Source organism: Balaenoptera acutorostrata, chromosome X (genome assembly GCF_949987535.1).
Source record: "Balaenoptera acutorostrata chromosome X, mBalAcu1.1, whole genome shotgun sequence".
Taxonomy (NCBI): domain Eukaryota; kingdom Metazoa; phylum Chordata; class Mammalia; order Artiodactyla; family Balaenopteridae; genus Balaenoptera; species Balaenoptera acutorostrata.
The window spans coordinates 99,144,251-99,165,719 of NC_080085.1; the positions used below are offsets into that span (position 1 = coordinate 99,144,251).

Consider the following 21,469-nt stretch of genomic DNA (forward strand, 5'->3'; position numbering starts at 1 on the left):
CTACTTCCTAGATATCTTTTTGAAATTTTAATATGCTCTCTTTAACCCAATATACCCAAAATATTATCATTTCAACACTTAGTATAAAATTATTAATAAGATATTTTAATTCTGGTATGTAACAAAATATTCTAAATATCTTCTTTCAAATTCATCCATTTGCTCCAGCTCCGCAGTCACTATCTTAGTTCAGGACTTGATTTTCTTACACCTAGATTATTGAAATATCTATAGTCTCTCCCTATTTTCTTCCATTCTCCTCACATTAGTCAAACTGATCTTTGAAAAACACAAATACGTTCACATCACTTCCTTTTCAATGGCCCTCCTTTAGGATAAAATCCAAACCCCTTATCCTAGTGTAGAAGATCCCATTGGTATTTCCCTTTTCAGCTTCAGCTTCTGCCTCCTCCCCTTTCACACCTCTGTTCATCATTCTTGTGATGGGGCCATGTTTTCTCATGTCTCCATGCCCTGCTTTCCACGTTCCCTTGTATGGTACACACTTAGCCTTTGCTGACTAACTCCCCCTATTCATCTCTCAGACTCATCTTAGACATCATCTTTTCTAGAAATCTTTCCCATGAACCCCTTCACCCCAAGTTGGTTTAATAGCCCCTCTATGTGATCCTTTAGCCCCCAGCCCTTCACCTGGTAGCATTTAACACACTGTTTGGCAATTATTTATCTACATGTCTGTCAATACCCTATCACTTTTAGGGTGAAAAACTGTATCTTTTTTTCCCCCAGTACTTAGCATAGAATGTGGCATACAGTAGGATATTCAAAAAGTGTGTCCTGAACGAGTGATTAAATGAATGAATGAGCTCATAAATGGAGTGTATGCTTGAATTCACTTACCTGCATAAGGCTGATATACGGACCCTGACCCTTCTTGGGATGGCATATAACTAATGAGAACATTTTTTGCCGTTTCTCTCCTTCCAGGTAGGGCTGTACCGGGCTGTACTGAAACCACTCTGGAGTGATTAAGAATAGAAAGAGATGAGCTGGCCTTTTGAGTCATAGGCCCTCCCTGGTCCCTAAAGCTATAGTTATGGAACAATAGAGCTAGTCTGAATTAATTAGGGAGGAGTGGGGGAGACAAATTCTGTCCCTGAGAGACACCAAGTTCTTCTACACCATCCATCAGCCTTGAGCACAGATGGGATGGAGGCCAAGCCTAAAAATACATCAGCCTTAGGTGACATCAGGACTCTGTTCTTTTATGTCTAATTCACCCCAGATGGAAGGGAAAGCACTTGATGAGTAGTCTTTGAAACAAGTGGAGAAATGTGTATCATGCTAGGAATGACTACAGGGGCAAAAGGCCACTGTGGATTTCCTTGTCAATAAAAATGAACTCTAATAGGAATTTCAATAAGGAACCAGCAGAAACATCCTTGTCGTCATCATTCTGAATTTGTGTTTATTGTGCACACAACAAATGCTAGTCTCTGCTCAGAACATTTGATGAACACCATTTTTGTATCTATAAGGGACTAGGGAATAGTTGCCACTATTTTGATGCCAGTCACCCAGCCAGAACACAAAATGAACTTTTATGAATACTCTAAAGCATAATGAGGAAGGGGTCTTAGACTATACGCAAACATCCTTGATTAGTGTTTTCCCCATTGGGACTCACCCTCCCCATAAGCTTGCTCACAACAGGCAAGGAAGAAAAACAGGAAAAAAGAGGACGAGTCAAGGTATAGTCCTGAGAAAGTCACAAAAATTTGGGCAGTGGAACTCCACAGATGTTTGGAGATGGCAATAAGTATCAGGGATGACCAAAGGAATGGAGAAGTAGGAGCCATCCCTGTCCATCTCATGGCCCCTTCATGCACAAGTGTTTTTACCCAAACTTTAAGCTTTGGGGTAAGTGATAGGAGCTGTAGAACTCTGAAGAGCTGCTTGACTGTGCAGTTACCTTTCAGCTGAGGATCTTTCTTATTATTTTGTATGAAGGAGCACTTTGGGAGTTGGGGGCTAGTGGGCACTCACCAGCTAGGTAAACATTTGAGAGAATTATTGTTCTTTTTTTCGGCCACACCATAGGATCTTAGTTCCCCGACCAGGCATCGAACCTGCGCCCCCTGCATTGGAAGCACGAAGTCTTAACCACTGGACCGCCAGGGAAGTCTGAGAATTATTGTTCTCGATGAATTTTGTAAATAGCCACTGACCCACTGGTTTAAGGGAAACCAAAAATGAATGACTGGGGAGTTAAAAAGCATGCAAACACTGGGTTACACTACTGGCAAGTGGGTAGGAACTGGCCTAGTCTTAGTACCTCTTTTCAAGGCTCCCTTCCCTCCTCTTTCCCACCCTCTCCAATCTTCTGCTAAAGCTCAAGGTTTGAGGCAGTGGTCAAGCTCCATGGCATAAGAATTGGTGTTCCTCATGATGCTCTCCACCAACATGACAGGCTTGGGGTGTCTTCCAGCAAAGCAAGAGAGCCAGGTGCAGATCAACATGGTTGCAGCTGCGCCACCTCCAGCACAGTAATACGCCCAGCCAAGCCGACAGGTACCTGTGCAAACAGGGACAGAGACGTGAGGGTTAGAGTGTCTTCTCATACATTCTCTTTGAGATGTTAGGGTTAAAGTGAGAGTAGGAAACAGTGACTGCGACTGGGCTTACTCTTTCCTCCCTTGCTGATGGCTGGTATTAGCTTTAGCAAGAGGTTATAAAATTTTATTCTGTTACAGTAGGAACCTGGGGGTGGTGTTGGTGGTGGCAGTGGTGGTGATGCTAATGACATGATGACAGGAACAACTTGATCAAGTGTCAAGAACTATGCTAAGCTCTTTAGACATATATTTCATTGATCATTATAGTAACTATATGAGTTAGCTACTCTTATTATCCCTGTTTTATACAAGATGAGGCAACCAAGGCACAGGTTAAGTTAATTGTGAAAAATCACACAGAAAGTGGTAGAGTTGGGATATAAACCCTCGCTCATCTTGACTCTGAAGCTCCACAGTTTTAACCACACTGATATATTACAGTTCATAGACTGCTTTCAAAGAACTATATCCTGTATCATCAGGAAATTTGCAGGCAAAATCAAATCCCTTGCTCCGGACCACGTGTCTCTATCCTAACCTAATTTTTCAACATCCAGGGAGGAAATATGCATTGGAATCAAGGCCAAGCTTCTAAGGGGTAGTTTCAGTTTGAAGGATAATGGGAAAGGTCACCTGCTCAAAAATATCCACCCCACGACTTATCATTCATTCTACCAGAGGTAGATTCTTTCCTTTGAAGTGTTTGAGTTTTTTCAGAGATCCATCAGAAAAGGTCACTGCCCAAAGAAAGAGAGCTATTATATTACAAGGGATCAGAATAATAAATAACCGCTAAAATCAAGTGCTTAAGCAAATAGTACTCCAGAAATTGGAGTAGATGTCCAGTGATACAAAATTGCAGAGGAATTCTGAGAAAAAAAGGCGGGCAGTGACTTTAACCTACCTCACTGTCTTGCAGAAAGTGAGTCCTGCCTATAGTCAGTCAGGTGGGGATGTCAAGACTGATCTTCATGACAATTTACTTCTTTTATTAAAGTATAGTTGATTTACAAGATTATATTAGTTTCAGGTGTACAACATAGTGACTCAGTATTTTTACAGATTATACTGCATTAAAAGGTATTATAAGATAATGGCTATAATCCCCTGTGCTATAGAATATATCCTTGTTGCTTCTCTATTTTATACACAGTAGTGTGTAGCTCTTAATCCCATACCCCTGTCTTGTTTCTCCCCCCTTTCCTCTCCCCACTGCTAACAAAGTTGGTATTCCATATCTGTGAGTCTGTTTCTGTTTTGCCATGTACGTTCATTTGTATTAATTTTTTAGATTCCACATATAAGTGATACCATACAGTATTTGTCTTTCTCTGTCTGACAAACCACTAAGCATAATATTCTCTAGATCCATCCATGTATCTGCAAATGGCAGAATTTCATTCTTTTTTATGATGGAGTAATATTCCACTGTATGTATATGTATGTATATATGTATATATATATACCACATCTTCTTTATCCATTTATCTGTTGATGGACATTTGGGTTTCTTCCATATGTTGTCTATTGTAAATAGTGCTGCTATGAACATTGGGGTGCACGTATCTTTTTGAACTAGTGTTTTTGTTTTTTCCTGATATATACCCAGGAGTGGAATTGCTGGGTCATATAGTAGTTTTTTGAGGACTCTCCAAACTGTTTTCCATAATGTCTAAAGCAATTTATATTCCCACCAACAGAGTACAAGTGTTCCCTTTTCTCTATATCCTCACCAACATTTGTTATTTGTAGACTTTTTGATGATAGCCATTCTGACAGGTGTGAGGTGATGTCTCATTGTTTGTTTGACTTGAATTTCTCTGATAATTAGCAATATTGAGTATATTTTCATGTGCCTGTTGGCCATCTGTATGTCTTCTTTGGGAAAATGTCTATTCAGATCTTCTGTACAATTTTGACTGGGTCGTTTCTTTTTATGATATTAAGTTATATGAGCTATTTGTATATTTTGGATATTAACCACTTGTAGGTCATATCATTTGCAAATATTTTCCTCCATTTCATAGGTTGTCTTTTTATTTTGTTGATAGTTTCCTTTGCTGTGCAAAAGCTTTTAAGTTTAATTAGGTCCCATTTGCTTATTTTTGCTTTTATTTCTTTTGCCTTGGGAGACAGATACAAAAAAGACATTGCTACAATTTATGTCAAAGAGTGTTCTGCCTATGTTCTCTCCTAGGAATTTTATGGTTTCAGGTCTTACATTTAGATCTTTAATCCATTTTGAGTTTATTTTTGTATATGGTGTGAGGAAATCTTATTGTTTTACATGTAGCAGTCCAGTTTTCCCAGCACCAGTTTTTTTTTTTAACAGTTTACATCTCTTTATTCTCAAAACAGGATCACAAGACATTTGTTATAAGTTACTGGGTAGATTAGTTCTTTTTTTGTTTTTAACATCTTTATTGGAGTATAATTGCTTTACAATGGTGTGTTAGTTTCTGCTTCAAAACAAAGTGAATCAGTTATACATATACATATATCCCCATATCTCTTCCCTCTTGCATTTCCCTCCCTCCCACCCTCCCTATCCCACCCCTCTAGGTGGTCACAAAGCACCGAGCTGATCTCCCTGTGCTATGTGGCTGCTTCCCACTAGCTATCTATTTTACATTTGGTAGTGTATATATGTCCATGCCGCTCTCTCACTTTGTCCCAGCTTACCCTTCCCCCTCCCTCTATCCTCAAGTCCATTCTCTAGTAGGTCTGCGTCTTTATTCCTGTCTTGCCCCTAGGTTCTTCATGACCTTTTTTTTTTTCTTAGATTCCATATATATGTGTTAGCATACGGTATTTGTTTTTCTCTTTCTGACTTACTTCACTCTGTATGACAGACTCTAGGTCCATCCACCTCACTACAAATAACTCAATTTTGTTTCTTTTTATGGCGGAGTAATATTCCATTGTATATATGTGCCACATCTTCTTTATCCATTCATCTGTTGATGGACACTTAGGTTGCTTCCATGTCCCGGTTATTGTAAATAGAGCCCAGCACCACTTATTAAAGAGACTGTTGTATATTCTTGCCTCCTTTGTCATGAATTAATTGACCATAAGTGTGTGGGTTTATTTCTGGGCACTCTATTCTCTTCCATTGATCTATGTGTCTGTTTTTGTGCCAGTACCATGCTGTTTGATTATTGTAGCTTTATAGTATAGTCTGAAATCTGGGAGGGTTATACCTCCAGGTTTGTTCTTTTTTCTCAAGATTGCTTTGGCAATTTGGAGTCTTTTGTAGTTCCATATGAATTTTAGGATTACGTGTCCTAGCTCAGTGAAAAATATCATGGGTATTTTAATAGGGATTGCATTAAATCTGTAGATTTCTTTCTTTCTGTGGTATGGCCATTTTAGCAATATTAATTCTTCTAATTCAAGAGCATGAAATAGGTTTCCATTTCTTTGTTTCATCTTCAATTTCCTTCATCAATGTTTTATAGCTTTCAGAGTATAGGTCTTTTACCTCTTTGGTTAAGTCTATTCCTAAGTATTTTATTCTTTTTAATGCAATTTTAAAACTGAATTTTTTTTACTTTCTTTTTCTGATAGTTCATTAACAATGTATAGAAAAGCAACAGATTTCTGTATATTAATCTCATATCCTGCAACTTTATAGAATTCACTTATTAGTTCTAATCGTTTTCTGGTGGAGACTTTAGGGTTATCTCTACGTTGTATCATGTCATCTGTAAGTAGTGACACTTTTACTTCTTTGTTCCAATTTGGATGCTTTTAATTTCTTTTTCTTGTCTGATTGCTGTGGCTAGGACTTCCAATACTATGTTAAATAGAAGCAACAAGAGTGGGCATCCTTGGCTTGTTCCTGAATTTAAAGGAAAGGATTTCAGCTTTTCACTGTTGAGTATGATGTTAGTTGTGGGTTTGCTGTAAATGATCTTTATTATACTGAGATACGTTCGCTCTATACCCACTTTGATGAGAATTTTTATCATGAATGGATATTGAATTTTGTCAAATGTTTTTGCTGCATCTTTTGAGATGATCATGTGGTATTTATCCTTTCTTTAATTAATTCATGTATCACATTGATTGATTTGCGAATATTGAAGCGTTCTTGCATCCCTGGAATAAATCCCACTTGATCACGGTGCATGATACTTTTTATATATTGTTGAATTTGGTTTGCTGATATTTTGTTGAGGATTTTTGCATCTATGTTCATCAAAGATATTGGCCTGTAATTTTCTTTTTTTTTAGTATCTTTGTTTGCTTTTGGTATCAGGGTAATGGTGGCCTCATAGAACGAATCTGGGAGTGTTCCCTCCTCTTCAATTTTTTGAATAGTTTGAGAAGGATAGGTATCATCTTTTCTTTATATGTTTGATACAGTAGAATTCCCATGTGAAGCCAACAAGTCCTGGACTTTTGTTTGCAGGAAGTTTTTAAATTACAAATTCAATTTGACTACTAGTGATCAGTCTGTTCAAATTATCTGTTTTTTCTTGATTCAGTCTTGGCAGGTTGTATGTTTCTAGAAATTTTCTTTCTTCTAGGCTGTCCAATTTGTTGGCATATAACTATTCATAATATTCTCATTATTTTTTGTATCTCTGTGGTATCAGTTGTTATTTCTCCTCTTTCATTTCTTATTTTGTTTACCTGGGCCTTCTCTCTTTTCTTCTTGGTGAACAAATTTTATCAGTTTTGTTTATCTTTTCAAAAAATAGATATTGGTTTCATTGATCTTTTCTATTTTTTAATCTTTATTTAATTATTTCTTCTCTGATCTTTATTATTTCCTTCCTCTGCTGACTTCGGGCTTTTTTGTTTGTTTGTTTGTTCTTTTTCTATTTCCTTTAGGTGGTAGGTTAGGTTGTTTAATTGAGATTTTTCTTTTTTCTTGAGGAAGGCCTTTGTTGCTATAAACTTCCCTCTTAGAACTGCTTTTGCTGCATCTCATAGATTTGGGAGTGTTGTATTTCCATTTTCATTTGTCTCAAGGTATTTTCTGATTTACTCTTTGATTTCTTCATTGACCCATTTTTTTCTTTTTTTTTTTTTTCTGAGCTGTGTGGCATGCGGGATCTTAGTTCCCTGACCACGGATCGAACCTGTACCCCCTCCATTGGGAGTTCAGTGTCTTAACCACTGGACCACCAGGGAAGTCCTAACCCATTGTTTTTTAGTACCATGTTGCTTCATCTCCATGTGTTTGGGCTGGAGATGGAGGGGCTAGAGCTGGAGCCAGTGTGAGGTGGGACTTCTGCTCTGCTCAGTGGCTGTCACCACCCTATCAAGGGTGGGGTCTGATCCCATGTTGCTGGAGCAGAAGCCCTGAAGTTTGAGCCCAAGCTGGCTCTGTTGCCTTTATGTGTGTGTTTTCCCCTCTCCCCAAACTAGGACCCTTGCCCCAGAGATGGGGAGTGCTGAAGCAAAGGGGCCCTGTGCAGGCTCTCTGCTCAAGTCAGCCACAGACAGAGATCCAAGCTGTCTCTGATGCGCTGCCTCTACAGGCGCCTGCAATTGTTTCCTCTCTCTGCTCAGACACAGCCTCAGGTGCAAGTCCCCTTTGTCCCTCATAGCTGCCACCCATACCCTGTTGTGGAGCCACACCACAAGGCAGGCAGGGCCCATGTGAACTCTCAGCGTATACTGGGGGGTGAGCTATAGTGGAATGGCCACCATCAGAGGTCTAGGCTGCTTCTGATGCACTGCTTGAGTAAGCGCCAATGATAGCCACTGCTGTTCCACCGAGGTTCTGCCCTGAGACCTGATCACCTCTGTATCCCATGGTCGAGTCTTCTCCTCGGTTGAGGCTGCCCCAGATCCAGTGCTGCACTATGATGTGGAGTGAGTGGGGCTGGAGTGTTTTCTTGGCTTGGGCTGGGAAGCAGCGGGGCAGTTGTGGGAAACTCAGCAGCCACCAGAGCAGACCTCTCTCTGCCCTGCTTAGGGGGCAAGCAAGCGTGCATACACAAGCACATGCTCCTCAAGAGCAGAGTCCAGGCTTCCCACTAGCCCTCCTGTTAGTCCCTTTGGTTTTCCAACCAGCCAAGGTGGCTTGTCTCCTATGCATAGGACCCCGGGACTGGGGCACACAATCTGTGGCTCTCACCGGTCAATCCTCAAGTTGGGTCTCCATCTTTGCATTCTCCCTTTTCCTCTGAGTCCCTTCCCAGGGACATAGGTCCTGACCCGATCACTTTTCTTCCCTTCCTACCCAATTACACGTGTATCTTTCATACAGACTTGGTTGTGCACGAGTCCTTCTGCCAGTTTCCAGATGATTTTTGGTGAGAATTTTTCCACATATGGATGCATTTTTGATGTTTGTATGGGGGAAGGTGAGCCTCATGTCCTCTCACTCCACCATCTTGATTGATCTCCCCTCACGACAATTTACTTTTCAGTAACCAATTATTTCTCTTCACATGGTTCCCAGTGAACCTTAATTTTCCTTCTTTTAAATGTCTGGTTGCCATGTTATATAAAGAGTCTAAGATGCCCCCAAGTCAGGCTGCTTTGCTTTTCCATTAGGGCCAGGCTAATTTATCCCAAATTTCCTACCTCAGGAATAATCTTTCTACCACCAAGTCATCACTCATGCTGTCTCTCCTGCCATAAACAGCTTCTTTCCTCTTATTCACCAATTCATATCTTCCTCAGAATACTCTTCAGGACTCAGCACCGCCAGGAAGTCTTCCCTGACTAACCCCAATGGGCTCGAGTCACCTCAACCAAGTAGCCCTCCAGGAATTCATCTATATACCCCTTATGTAGGTGTGCTTGTTAGGCAAAATGTTGGAAGGAAGATTTTTATATCATGTATTTTTCACCTACTCTTTACCCCCTTCCAGATTGTTGCCTCAACAGAGTGAATGTATTTGTTTCTTTCTTGATAATGCTCCCATGCTCTGTCAACACTGGGTGCTCAGTATGATTTAGCCTAACAATACTTCAAAGATGGATACACTTGCATTTTTAACCCTTAACACCCAAACTTATGACTTAAATTTTGAATTAAAATTACAAAATCAGCTATTCTATTTGTTTCTGGAATGTGCTATAAGGCCTATGCACATTCTGTTCCCTTTGCCTAAAATGCTTAGTGCATGTACACATGTACACATACACTTCCCACCACTCTCTTTGCCTAGTGAATGTTCAACCATTCTTCAGAGCTCAACTCGATCATTAATTCCTTAGTGAAGCCTTGCCTGACATCCCTAAGTCAAATTCCATCAAAAGCCCTCATTAGTACTGTGTACCTTTCCTTCTGTACTTGAATGAATTAATGAATTCCTTATGCTCTCCCATGGCAAGTGTCAAATCTTAGTTCTTCAGAGGAGATGGTACTTTACCAATAGACTTAGGCAGTCATATGATTTCCTGAAGTCCCATAGCCCCACCCAAACTCATGGTGAGAGCAACAACAGTAGCTACTGAAACAATGAAACCTTCAGAGAGAGGGGGTAAATCTGAAAGAGAAGTCTTCTTAAAGAAAGGAATCCAACTATCTACAAAGTAACCTCCACGTGTATAATAATAGTGGAACTCTGGGAAGAGTAAACTGAAAAATAAGATGTTGAAGCAAGCAGCCAATAGATCTGGATCCCCCCTCCAACCTTGTCATACCTCCTTTTAGACACTGACTCACTCACTCAGTAAAAGTAGGAGGTTTTATATAATGCTTTGTGTTTCACAGAGTGAAAATGCTAGAGATGGGCAAACCTTCAACTTTTACCATCCTTGGAAGGAAGGCTACAGGCTGTATTGCACCCACTTCACAGACAAGAACGTGAGGCTCAGTCAAAAGCCCTAGGAACCCTCTCAGAAGCAGAGGTTAGAGGCAGGGATCCAGACCAAGTATCTTTACTTTCAATCTGGTTCTCTGCCCTCTACTGTTTTCCTCATACTCCCAAAAGCCATTTTCCTCTTACAGGACACTTAACCTGTAAGCTCTAAAGAGGGAGCTCCTAAATCAATTTGCAAGAGACTCACCTGAGCTTCTCTCCTACCCCTCCAACAAAATTCTCCTGTGCTCACATAGCAGAGTAGACAGGAGCCAGCTCTTGGGGTGGGCCCACTGTTGGGAAGCTTCCTCCTCTCTGGCATGCTCCCAATCTAGTCTAGAGAGGCATCAGAAACCTCATTCTGTTTCTTCAGTTGCCTGTCAGTTCATCCCCCCACTGGAGTAGCAGGGCTTTTTCTATTAGGTACATGCACCCAGGGACCAGGGAAAGACTTGTTTCTGTAAATGAAAGGAATAAATGCATAGCATGCCATTACTCCAAAGCCCTAAGCAGGAAGAAAGCTGACACAGTGGGCAGCTCCAGAGTGAAGAGCTAGCTAGAAAGGCCTTAATAAACCTTATTGAAGTCAAGTCAGAACCAGGTGTCACTGGGCTAGGAACCAACACCAAAGTGCCCCCTTTGCCACCCCAAGTGCAGAGTTTCCTCTCACAGAGATGCCTATTAGGCCACTGAACAGCATCTAAGCCCAAGGCTGCTGCCACACAGGAAACCAATGAGAAATAGAGGAAATATATCTTCTATCCAGTCCTCTCCCTACAACCCTACCTGTTATCTGCTTGAGGGAACAGAGACGTTACATGACTAGCATTGCAAAAGGGAAAAAAAAAGCAAAGCTTTTAAGAACTACACTTCCAAGTTGAGAGCTGCTGTCATTACTCACGTACTCCACAGAAAGCTTGGACACTGGTCTGATGGCCTACAGAGGAACTCGTGTTTTCTGTGGAAGGAGGCAAATGTAGGGAGCAGTGGCAATGAACTACCACACTTTACCTCCAATCACCTTTTAGTGAAGTCTCATGGACCATCACCAATCCCTAAATTCTATTCCTTGAAGTATAGTTGATCCTTCTATTCATCTGACAAATATTTATCAAGTACCTACTATGTGCCATCTCATTTGATTCTCACAACAGCCATGATTATTTCCATTCAGAGCGGAGGAAACCGAACCTCAGAAAGGTAAATTACTTTACCAACTTAAAAATGTCAGAGTTGAGATTTGAATGCCAAGACTAAGTCCATGGTCATCCGTTTCAACCATGCCAGGAGAGTGGAGTCAAGGATACAAAATACTATGGTCCAAGTTTTATGAGACAGTATGATACCTTCAACTAATCACTTCACCTTTCTTGGTCTCAATTTCCTTTTCTTAAAGTGAAGGGAATTTTACTGGAGAGATTTCTAAAGGCACCTTTTAATTCAAATTTTCCATTCCACTATGAATGTGATAAATGCTTTAAGCGACATATGAGTAATATAGTCCAGTAACATCCAGGGAAAGAATTATTTGTAGCTTGGAGGATTCAGGCTCAGATAGGGCTTTATAGAGGAGATAGCATTTCAACCAGACTTTAATAGTGGGACGTGGGCATCCTGTGCAGGGGGAGAGGTTGGTGTGAGCAAAGTTATATAAGCGAGAGAGCAGATCACATGTTTCAGAAAAGAAGCTGTAGATGGCAAATAATAAGCTGAATCTAGACCAGGAAGGACCATGAAATCTGCCATCTTTCCCACAAGGAGTGGAGAACAATGGCAAGTTTCTGATCAGAGAATGATGTGATACAGCAAGGCTTCTCAACCTTGGCACTATTGACATTTTAGGCCAAAAAATTCTTTGTTGTAACGGGGGTGGGGTGGGGAGTGTTGTTTTGTGCATTGTAACACCCTGACCTCCACCTACTAGATGTCTGCAAATTATCCCTCCACCACTGAACTGTGGAAACCAAAAATATTGACAGACATTTCCAAACAGATGTCCCTGGGGGTGGAGGTGCGGGGTCGGGGTGGGGAGTGGATTGCTTTCCATTAAGAACCACTGAGTTGGAGGTACAGTTTGGGAAGATTAACCTAAAAGCTCTGTGTAAAAGGGATTGGAGGTAGTTTTATGCTACAGGCAGGGACCAGTTAACCAGAGGCCAGGGGTGCTATTGACACATCCAACAATACACAAAGCAGCCTCCCACAACAAAAAATGATCTGGCCAAAAATGTTCATATTTTCAAGGTTTATCAACCATCATTTAGGCAAACACCACATGTTTATACTTTGAATTACCTCCAAAACGAATCTTGGTGACTGAAAGATTACCAGAGCAGAATGGATCCTTCTCCCTCAAGAACAGCTGTGCATGTTTCCTTACTGACCAGGGAAGCTGGCTGAAAGCGGGACCTGGTCAGCCTTGAGCATTCTAGAGTGCTAGCCCAGGGAAGCTGGAGAAGGTCAAGGAGAGAGATCTCACAAGGTATTGAGAAGGAACTACAAATTCCCTGGGAGTCAAGAGATATATGACATTTCTTTCTTTGAAGAAATCTCTTAACCCTACTGGATCTCAGCTCTCTTGCCCTTAAAATGAGAGAAAATAATTAAGTACCTGTGTAAAGATAGAGCAATAGGACCAGATGAGTTTTTGAGATCCTCTTCAGAAATAGCCAGGCTCACTGCTGCCTTGCCTTTTAGATAGAATGCACTGAATGCAATTCCATGCTAGAATTGTTCAAGGACCTGTGTCCCCAGAAAATACTTCAGTGAGCTGACATCACACCTGGGGACTGTGTCTACATGCGTGCACAGGTATCTGTGAAGAGAAAGATTGGGTGGCAGGATAGGGGGAGAGAAAAGGTCCTAACCGCAGATTAGCTTTATGCAAAGCTTTTGGATAAGCCCTGAGATAAGCCTGTTCCTTTTTGTGCTCCTCTGTATCATTTCTAACACCCTATCTGTGAGTCATTCTATTCCAGTGTTGAATTTGCTGTGACAAGATCCCTCATAAAAGTTATTAAATCATCACTCAGCAGTGGGCCTGACATTTAAATCAAGACACGTTGCTTTTATTCCAAGTTGCAAATCAAATTGGCTTGGAGTTTGACTCTATTTCCTTTGATTTAGCATTAAGTTACGTTATTATATCTCTGCTGTTTAGAGGACAAATTATCACTGTCTGCTACTTAAACTGACCCCCTCCCTAGAGCCCCAGTCCTATGCTCTTCAGGGACTTGGTGTCTGGCCAGCTGTCAGTGGTTCATTAGTGGGAAAGGTTAGCCACAAGCCAATGTTTTTTGTGGGGTCCAACATTGGTGTGCGTGTCAGAGTTGGGAATTAGAGTAAGAATGAGTCCAACAGAGAATATTTCTCTGCAGGAGGCATGGTCATAGTTCTAGCTCAGAAGCCATAAATGCCAGAGAAGTAATCTAAAGAAAAGAGTCCTCCTTGGAGGAAGAGGGGAAAGGCATAAAAAGAGAGTGCGTCCATTTTGGAAGAGAGTTTGACTGTTTCTTACAAAACTAAACATATTCATACCATATGATCCAGCAATCATGCTACTTGGCATTTACCCAAATGAGTTGAAAACTTATGCCCACACAAAAACCTGCACACAGATGTTTACAGCAACTTTATCCATCATTGCCAAAACTTGGAAGCAACCAAGATATCCTTCATTAGGTAAATGGATACATAAACAGTGGTACATCCAGACAATGGAATATTGTTCAGTGCTGAAATGAGCTCTCAAGCCATGAAAAGACGTGGGGGAACCTTAAATGCATATTACTAAGTGAAAGAAGCCATTCCCAAAAGACTACATACTGTACAACTCCAACTATATGACATTCTGGGAAAGGAAAAACTATGGAGAGAGTGAAAGGATCAGTGGTTGGAGGTATGTAGGGAGGAATGTATAGGCAGAGCACAGAGGATTGTTAGAGCACTGAAAATACTCTGTATGATAAATACTGTAATGATGGATGCATGTCATTATACATTTGCCCAAACCTATAGAATGTACAACACCAAGAAAGAGCCATAATGTAAACTATGGACTTTGAGTGATTATGAGGTGTCAGTGTAGCTTCATCAGTTGTACCATTCTGGTGGGGGATGTCGATAATGCGGGAGATTGTGCATATGTGGGAGCAGGGGGCATATGGGAAATCTCTGTACTTTCCCCTCAATTTTGCTGTGAACCTTAAACTGTTTTATTAAAGTCTTGATTAAAAAAAAGAGTGAGGTAAGTCTGTCTTTGGGGTTTCTCAAGTCTTCCATTTTAGAGAATCATCTGATGGAATTCTAGGCTCCTGAAAGGTTGGAGGAGGAGACAGAGAAGCAGGGATATAGAAAGAATAATAACAACCACTAACACCTTGAAAACTGACTATGGCTAGATGAAATGGAATGGAATTTTCAGATACATGAAGTTTTGGTTTGATGCAAGAGTTGCCAAAAGTCAAGTTCTGAGAGCTAATACTCCAGAAAAAGGCTTACTTGTGACTTGGGATCAGTGGTAAGAAGCCCCAGATATTAGTGTGGTAGGGGAGAGGCTGATAGAGGCAAGCCTTAGGGTAGGGCAAGAAGGAATAAAGCTGTTTTAAGAAGGTAAACAGCTCAAGGGGGTAGAGAGAAGACTGAATTCCTATACAAAGATGAGATACAAATTCTAGGAACTCATGGAGTCAGGATGTTGGGAGGTGGTTGAGGTAGAATGCAGAGAGAACCATATTAGCATCTGTTTTTTTCGTCTAATATACTCCAATAATCAGGGAATTTGAGAGACACTACTCTAGCCTTAGATAGGCAAGATAAGGGAAGGAATGACTACATGGACAGAGGAGGACCTGCAACGGGAACCAGCATATTGCCCTCAACCTCAGCACCCAGAGCAGAGGGACAGGATAGATACGAGATATGCCGGATGTCTGTCTGGGAGCCACTTGGGGGGCCTTCACAGCCTTCATCATATCAAATCAGGCTGCCTGCACTGGCCCTGAGGGCAAGATACTCAGCTACAGAGAGACACCCAAGGTTCCTTTGGAATTCTACAGAGTAGATCGAGAGGGGAAGGACTAGAGAGAGATCAAAGGAGAGAAAGAGACTAAAGGAGGGTCAATGCAGTAGGCGGAAGAGGACAAGAATAAAGGCAGGGGGAGTTTGTTGAGAGAATATTAGAAGATTGGAACACTCGAGAACACGAGGCACACTGAGGAGTGAAGAGATTGAAGAGATTGAGCTCTTCAACAGAACGCTTCCTAACGAGAGTCCTATTTTTTCCAAAGCAGACCCAGCTCAGAAAAGCCAGGTGCCGCTCGCATTACTATGGTACCATCTAAGCTTATGAAACCAGAGCTCCAACCCCCCACCCCTTGCTGTTTGGTGTGCATGGTTGGTGCGGGGGGCGTGGTGAGGAAGAGGGCAGGTGGCTATTTGCTTATTCAACATATTTTTTGCCACAGGGACCTGAATTTAGTGCTAAGCAGACAGCAGGGTTTTGGAAGAGGCTGGTGGTCCCAGCTGTTCCGAGAAATCCTGCTGACTTTAAGGTCTACATAGGTAGCAGCACAAAAACATTTTCAATGCAGCCAAGGCCAAGCTAAATGAGCAGAGAACTTTCTCTGCTAGATTCAGTACAGACGGATACTTGTTAATGATCAAGCAAAGCCAATGAATTCAAAGGTAATTGCCAAAGACCCTTCCCTCCACACCCGCCACAGACCCCAGTAAAAAGATAGCCAAGGGCTTCCCTGGTGGTGCAGTGGTTGAGAATCTGCCTGACAATGCAGGGGACACGGGTTCGAGCCCTGGTCTGGGAAGATCCCACATGCCGCGGAGCAACTGGGCCCGTGAGCCACAATTACTGAGCCTGCGCATCTGGAGCCTGTGCTCCGCAACAAGAGAGGCCGCGATAATGAGAGGCCCACGCATCACGATGAAGAGTGGCCCCCACTTGCCACAACTGGAGAAAGCCCTCGCACAGAAACGAAGACCCAACACAGCCATAAATAAATAAATAAAAATTAAAAACAAAAAGATAGCCAAAGCCATGAGAATGGGCTCTCTTCTCACTCTCTAGGCTGGATATGAGTGTCAGGAAGAGCCCGGATTGGAGGCCCAGAACCTACTGAAGATTCCAGGAGCCTATCAGGCTCCCTTGTCAGAGAAGAAGGAAACAAACCACAAACCAAACAAACAAACGAAAAACCTCTGAAAACTCCAGTAGTTCAGGCAACCATATTATTGTTAGTAGCCATTATTTGGCTGGCTCAGTCAGGTCTGCTAGGGAGGTAGGACATTGTGAGTTGCCAACTCTGTCTTGGTCAAACTCAATGTTCTAAAGGGTAAGGGCAGACCGGGGCATTTGCTAGAAAGTCAGGGTAGCACTCAGTAAAGTGTCAAATCCTCATGGTGACAGAGATGCCCTGATTTGGTTGATTTTGTTCTCTCTCTTACACAAACTGCTGCTAAACAAATGGAATCCTTTTACTGAAATCTTCCTCACCACTACTGAGCATTTGTTTCTGACTTATCTTCGTACTTTGCCAGCCTGCCTTTCCTACGTATATCATTTCTTGCATAATTAGCCTGAGGTTTAGCTACTCTGCTCATCTTTTTATTCCACTGGGGGTGAGGGGGAGGAATTATGTCTCAGGCCAATTTAAATTATGCTACTGGGTCTTTCCCAAGATTGACTCCTACTTGCCCCTGAAAAAAACCTCCATGTCACTCTGTGTTGTCCTTCATACCGCCCATCAACTTCACTTGGAGCAGCTTCTCAGAAGAGCTTTGGGAACTGCCATAGACTAAAAGTTCGTGTTCCCCCCAATTCATATGTTAAATGCTAATGCCCAGTGTGATAGTATTTGGAGGTGGAGCCTTTGGGAGGTGATTAGGTCATGAGGGCAGAGCCTTAATGAATGGGATTAGTTCCCTTATAAAAGAGACCTCAGAGAGCTCCCTTGCCCCCTTCTGCCCTGTGAAGACACAGAGAGAAGATGGCCCTGTATGAAATCAGGAAGCATTTCCTCACCAGACACTGAATCTGCTGACACATTGATCTTGGACTGCCCAGCATCCAGAACTGTGAGAAAAACATTCTGTTGTTTATAAGCTACCCAGTCTTTGGTGTCTCTCCTAGGAGCCCAAACAGACTAAGATGTACTCTCCCCAAAGAGACAGGTTTAAGAAAAAAAAAAATCTAATCAAGTATTGGACCTCTTTGACTCAGCATGAGCTCTCTAGGATACTTGACCTCTAAAAAACTGGCCCCTCTTCTCTAACGTCTGCTCAATAGACCTCTTCTTGCATCCACTTGAACTTTCTCAGCTAATTAAGTCTGTAACTGGAATAGAAATAGCCAATATTGGTCAAATGCATCTATGTGCCAGGCACTGTGTTAAGCACTTTAAACATGTTGTTCTCAGATGAGTGAACGAGCACCAGAGACAGACGTGGAACAACTAAACAGAGTATTAGTGTGACAAGTGTTATAGCATAGAGTGATATAAGGATACAGATGAGTGGCATCAAATCCAGTTTCAAGGGAGCAGGGAGTTTTCAAGAAAAAGTAAAATGTTAGGTAGGTGAGGAAGGGGAGAAGGGTGTTTCTAACAAGGGAAGAACACATGTAAGGTTGCAAAAGTTTGAAGGAACATGGTATTTTCAGGGTGACTGGGCAAGAGAAGCTTGAGTGGTGATGGAAATGATGGCCAGGGTCCCCATAGACCATGCTAAGGAGTCTGGAGTTTATCCTGAAGGCAATGGGGAACCATTGCTAAAAAATGAGAATGACATCAGATTTGCACTTTTGAAATGCCACTTAGGCCACAGAGCAAGGCAGCAGTGTGCAGTAACTTGAGGAACAGAGAGAGAGAGAGAGAGAGAGAGAGAGAGTCAGGAACTGTTTTCTGTTATCCAGATAACTGATACTAAGGGAAAGAAGACAGATTATAGAGTTCTCATTGTATGCCTTTGCTAGCAGTATTTATTCCTTCTGATGACTGACATCATTATGGTTTGGGATTGATATTATTATGGTTGTATTTGTTAGATGTCCATTGTTTTATATATATACACATATATATATATGTATGTATATGTATATATATATCGTGTCTCCTCAAATAAACTACAAGCTCCTTGAAGACTGTATTCTTGAATTCTATGAATTATGTACAGTCGTCCATTTAGCATCTTGTATATAGTAAGTGTCCAGAATATGCTTATTGAGTGACTGTTATCTATTTTTGACATACTATTCAAAAACCTAAGAGTGTTAAAAGGCCAGACCTGGCAAGCTAACCTACCTCAGAACTCAGGAATGAATGCACCCTCATTCCAGCCATTGACTTTACCCCGTATCAGCAACATCAGCATTGAACATCAGCTGTTTCTATCCATGCTTCATTGGTCAACAGATGTATTTAGACCATAGAGACTTTCCTGGGACCCAAGTTCCCTGAGCAATAACCAATGCCACAAATAATACAGTATGTGTATAGCACTTTACCATTTTACAAGGTAATTTTTCCATCCATTATTTCATTTAGTCCTTTTTCGTTTATTTTATTCATCTATCAACTCCCAGCCAGAGACAGAAATATTGTTATGAGGAAGCAAATGAGCAGCCCGATGAAGTGTTTGACCAAGGTTCCCACTTAGTCAGAGGGTAGAGACAGGACCAGGCACATGTGTGCTCGGTAAGTCATGTGGTGCAGGGAGAAGGGCCTGGGATGAGGGTTGCAAGGAACTGCGTTTGAAACCATGCCCTGTCATTTATAGACTAAACCTCTAGGCAAGTCATTTAACCTTTCCGAGTTTCAGGTCCCCCATGGGTAAAATAGAAGTGACACCGCCTACCTCTCAGGGTAGCTGTGAAGATCCAATGAGATGACACATATAAAGCACTTAGCATGGCCCCTAGAATGATCAGTACTTCTCAGCTCCTTTTTCTCTCAGCTAAACACTTTGCAACGAGTCCACCAGTTCCCACAAATGTCTGGGGAGAGCTTTACAGTTTGGATTCCTAGGTCCTACTCCGTATCTACAGAATCACTATCTCTGAGGAGAGGACCCAAATGATTTTGATGCAGAGCACAGTGGGGAACCACCTGAATCAGACCGTATCATGAGCCCAAACTAGTCTAGCTTTTAGATGAAAAGTAGAAGGGAATCAACATTTATTGGAACCTACCTAGCTTGATGCAGTGCTTGAAAAATACAGCTGATGCAATTCTTCTCAGTTCACCTGGATGGGGCTTGGTGAAGATGGTTTGAAAAAGTCATATGAAACAACACAGAGACATATATTTTCACCCCTGTAACATTAATTTAGCCAGAGAATTGCTCCTAGGATGTGCAGGAGTTGTCCTCTGGTTTTCTTTCTGGTTCTTGACTTTGAAACCCATTTTGCTTTACTTAAAAAAAGAAACTTCTGGGTCAGTCTAAACTATAAAAATAATAACAGTAATTATAATAGCAGTTATTGTTAACATTTATTGAGTACAGACCCTGTACTAAATGTTTTAGGTATATATCATTTCATTTTATCCTCACAAGAGCCCTGTGAAATGGTTGTGGCAGTATTAACACCTCCCATTAAAAAATGATTTCTGATTTTAAAATAGAGGCTTAGGAGATAGTATCATCCCAGAATAGACAGGGAAAGACACTCACTCACTAAAGGTGAGGGGAACAAAGAAAGCTGATGCTGAAGTTTATAGAAGGAAATTGTGTGGAGGAAATGGAAGCAAGGAAATTAAGCGTGAATCACGTTCTTTGACCTGAGGACCAGGCAGGACAGAGAGAGAAACAGAACAGGATGAATCCGCCTGACTTTACTGCCATCGCGTGGTAGTCTGATGTATAGACAACTGGTTCACAATTCTGCCTTCACTGTTTCAGTCAGTGAGCCCACTAGACCCTCTGCCGGACACTGGGTGGGGAAATAAGGCCAAGTAAAGCTGAGGACCTGCCCTTGAGACCTTTTTAGAGTCTTGTCTCCCTCTGGAGTCACCAAGCTGGAAGTCACCTTAGGGATCCACTACTCCAGGGGTATGTACCCTTCTCTCATATGGGGAATTTCAGGAAAGACTGAAATGTTTATAAGCACCATTATTTTTTCTATTCAAAATGAAAATAGCTTAGGATTCCATGTGATGTATAGAGTCTCATTACTTTAAGTTCTTCTCTATTTTTAACAGAAGATGGTCAGTGAGAAAACTAGCACTGAATTTTAGCTACTGAAATGATAGGGAGGAGGAAGTTAATGGTAGATCAGCTTTCTCATTTTTTACCCCTTACTCCTGTTGGGCATTGTTTTCATCAAGCACGTTCATGTAAACTTTGTCATTTCATGGCCAAAACAATCTCTGAAGGTAGATAAAATCATCCTCACTTTAGTCATGGGAAAATAGGTCTAAAGAGCTGAAATCTGTAGGTAGAATCTAAAAAAGCCAAACTCATAAAAAAACAGAGAATAAAATGGTGGTTATCAGGGGCTGGGGGGTGAGAGAATAGATGTTTAAGGATACAAACATTGCAACAAGTACTAGATAAGCCTTAGAGATCTAATGCACAGTACAGTAAATATAGAAAACAATATTGTATGATAATCACCAAACTTGCTAAGAGACTAGAACATAATTATTCCAACCACTACAAAGAATTATAATTACGTAATGTAATATAGGTGCTAATGATCACTACAACGGCAATCATATTACAATATATAAATGTATCAAACTAACATGTTGAACAGCTTATATTTATACAATGTTATATACCAAATGTATTTCAATTAAAACACACAAAAACTAAAGAACTGAAATGACTTGGCTATGGTCACACAGTAAGATGGCAACAAAGCCACCCTACAATTTGTTCATTCCACTCAATGCAACATTTAGAGAGTGTCAAAAGTGTGCCGGGCACCAGGGATCTGCAGTTGAATTAAGTTGCTCCCTCACCCACTGATTCCCTCCTCCAGCTTAGCCCAGCTTCTCCTCTGGGTGGAGACTTCTCTCTGTGTAGGCTAGGAGGGCAACTGAAAAACCTTAAGCAACACCTGAGCCCTAAGTTTTCGAGAAGGATTGGCTGCCCAGGGCATTCTAG

The 21,469-nt window shown here is 41.4% G+C and overlaps 1 protein-coding gene across 1 annotated transcript in view; it reads right to left on the minus strand.

Annotated features, from left to right (window-relative positions):
• Positions 1-2,354: 2,354 nt before the first annotated feature.
• Positions 2,355-21,469, minus strand: part of LHFPL1 (LHFPL tetraspan subfamily member 1) — a 41,186-nt gene continuing 22,071 nt past the window's right edge. Inside the window, exon 3 of the mRNA XM_007183601.3 lies at positions 2,355-2,536. Within this exon, the coding sequence (XP_007183663.2) occupies positions 2,355-2,536 (182 nt within the window). The remainder of the gene's footprint in view (positions 2,537-21,469) is intronic.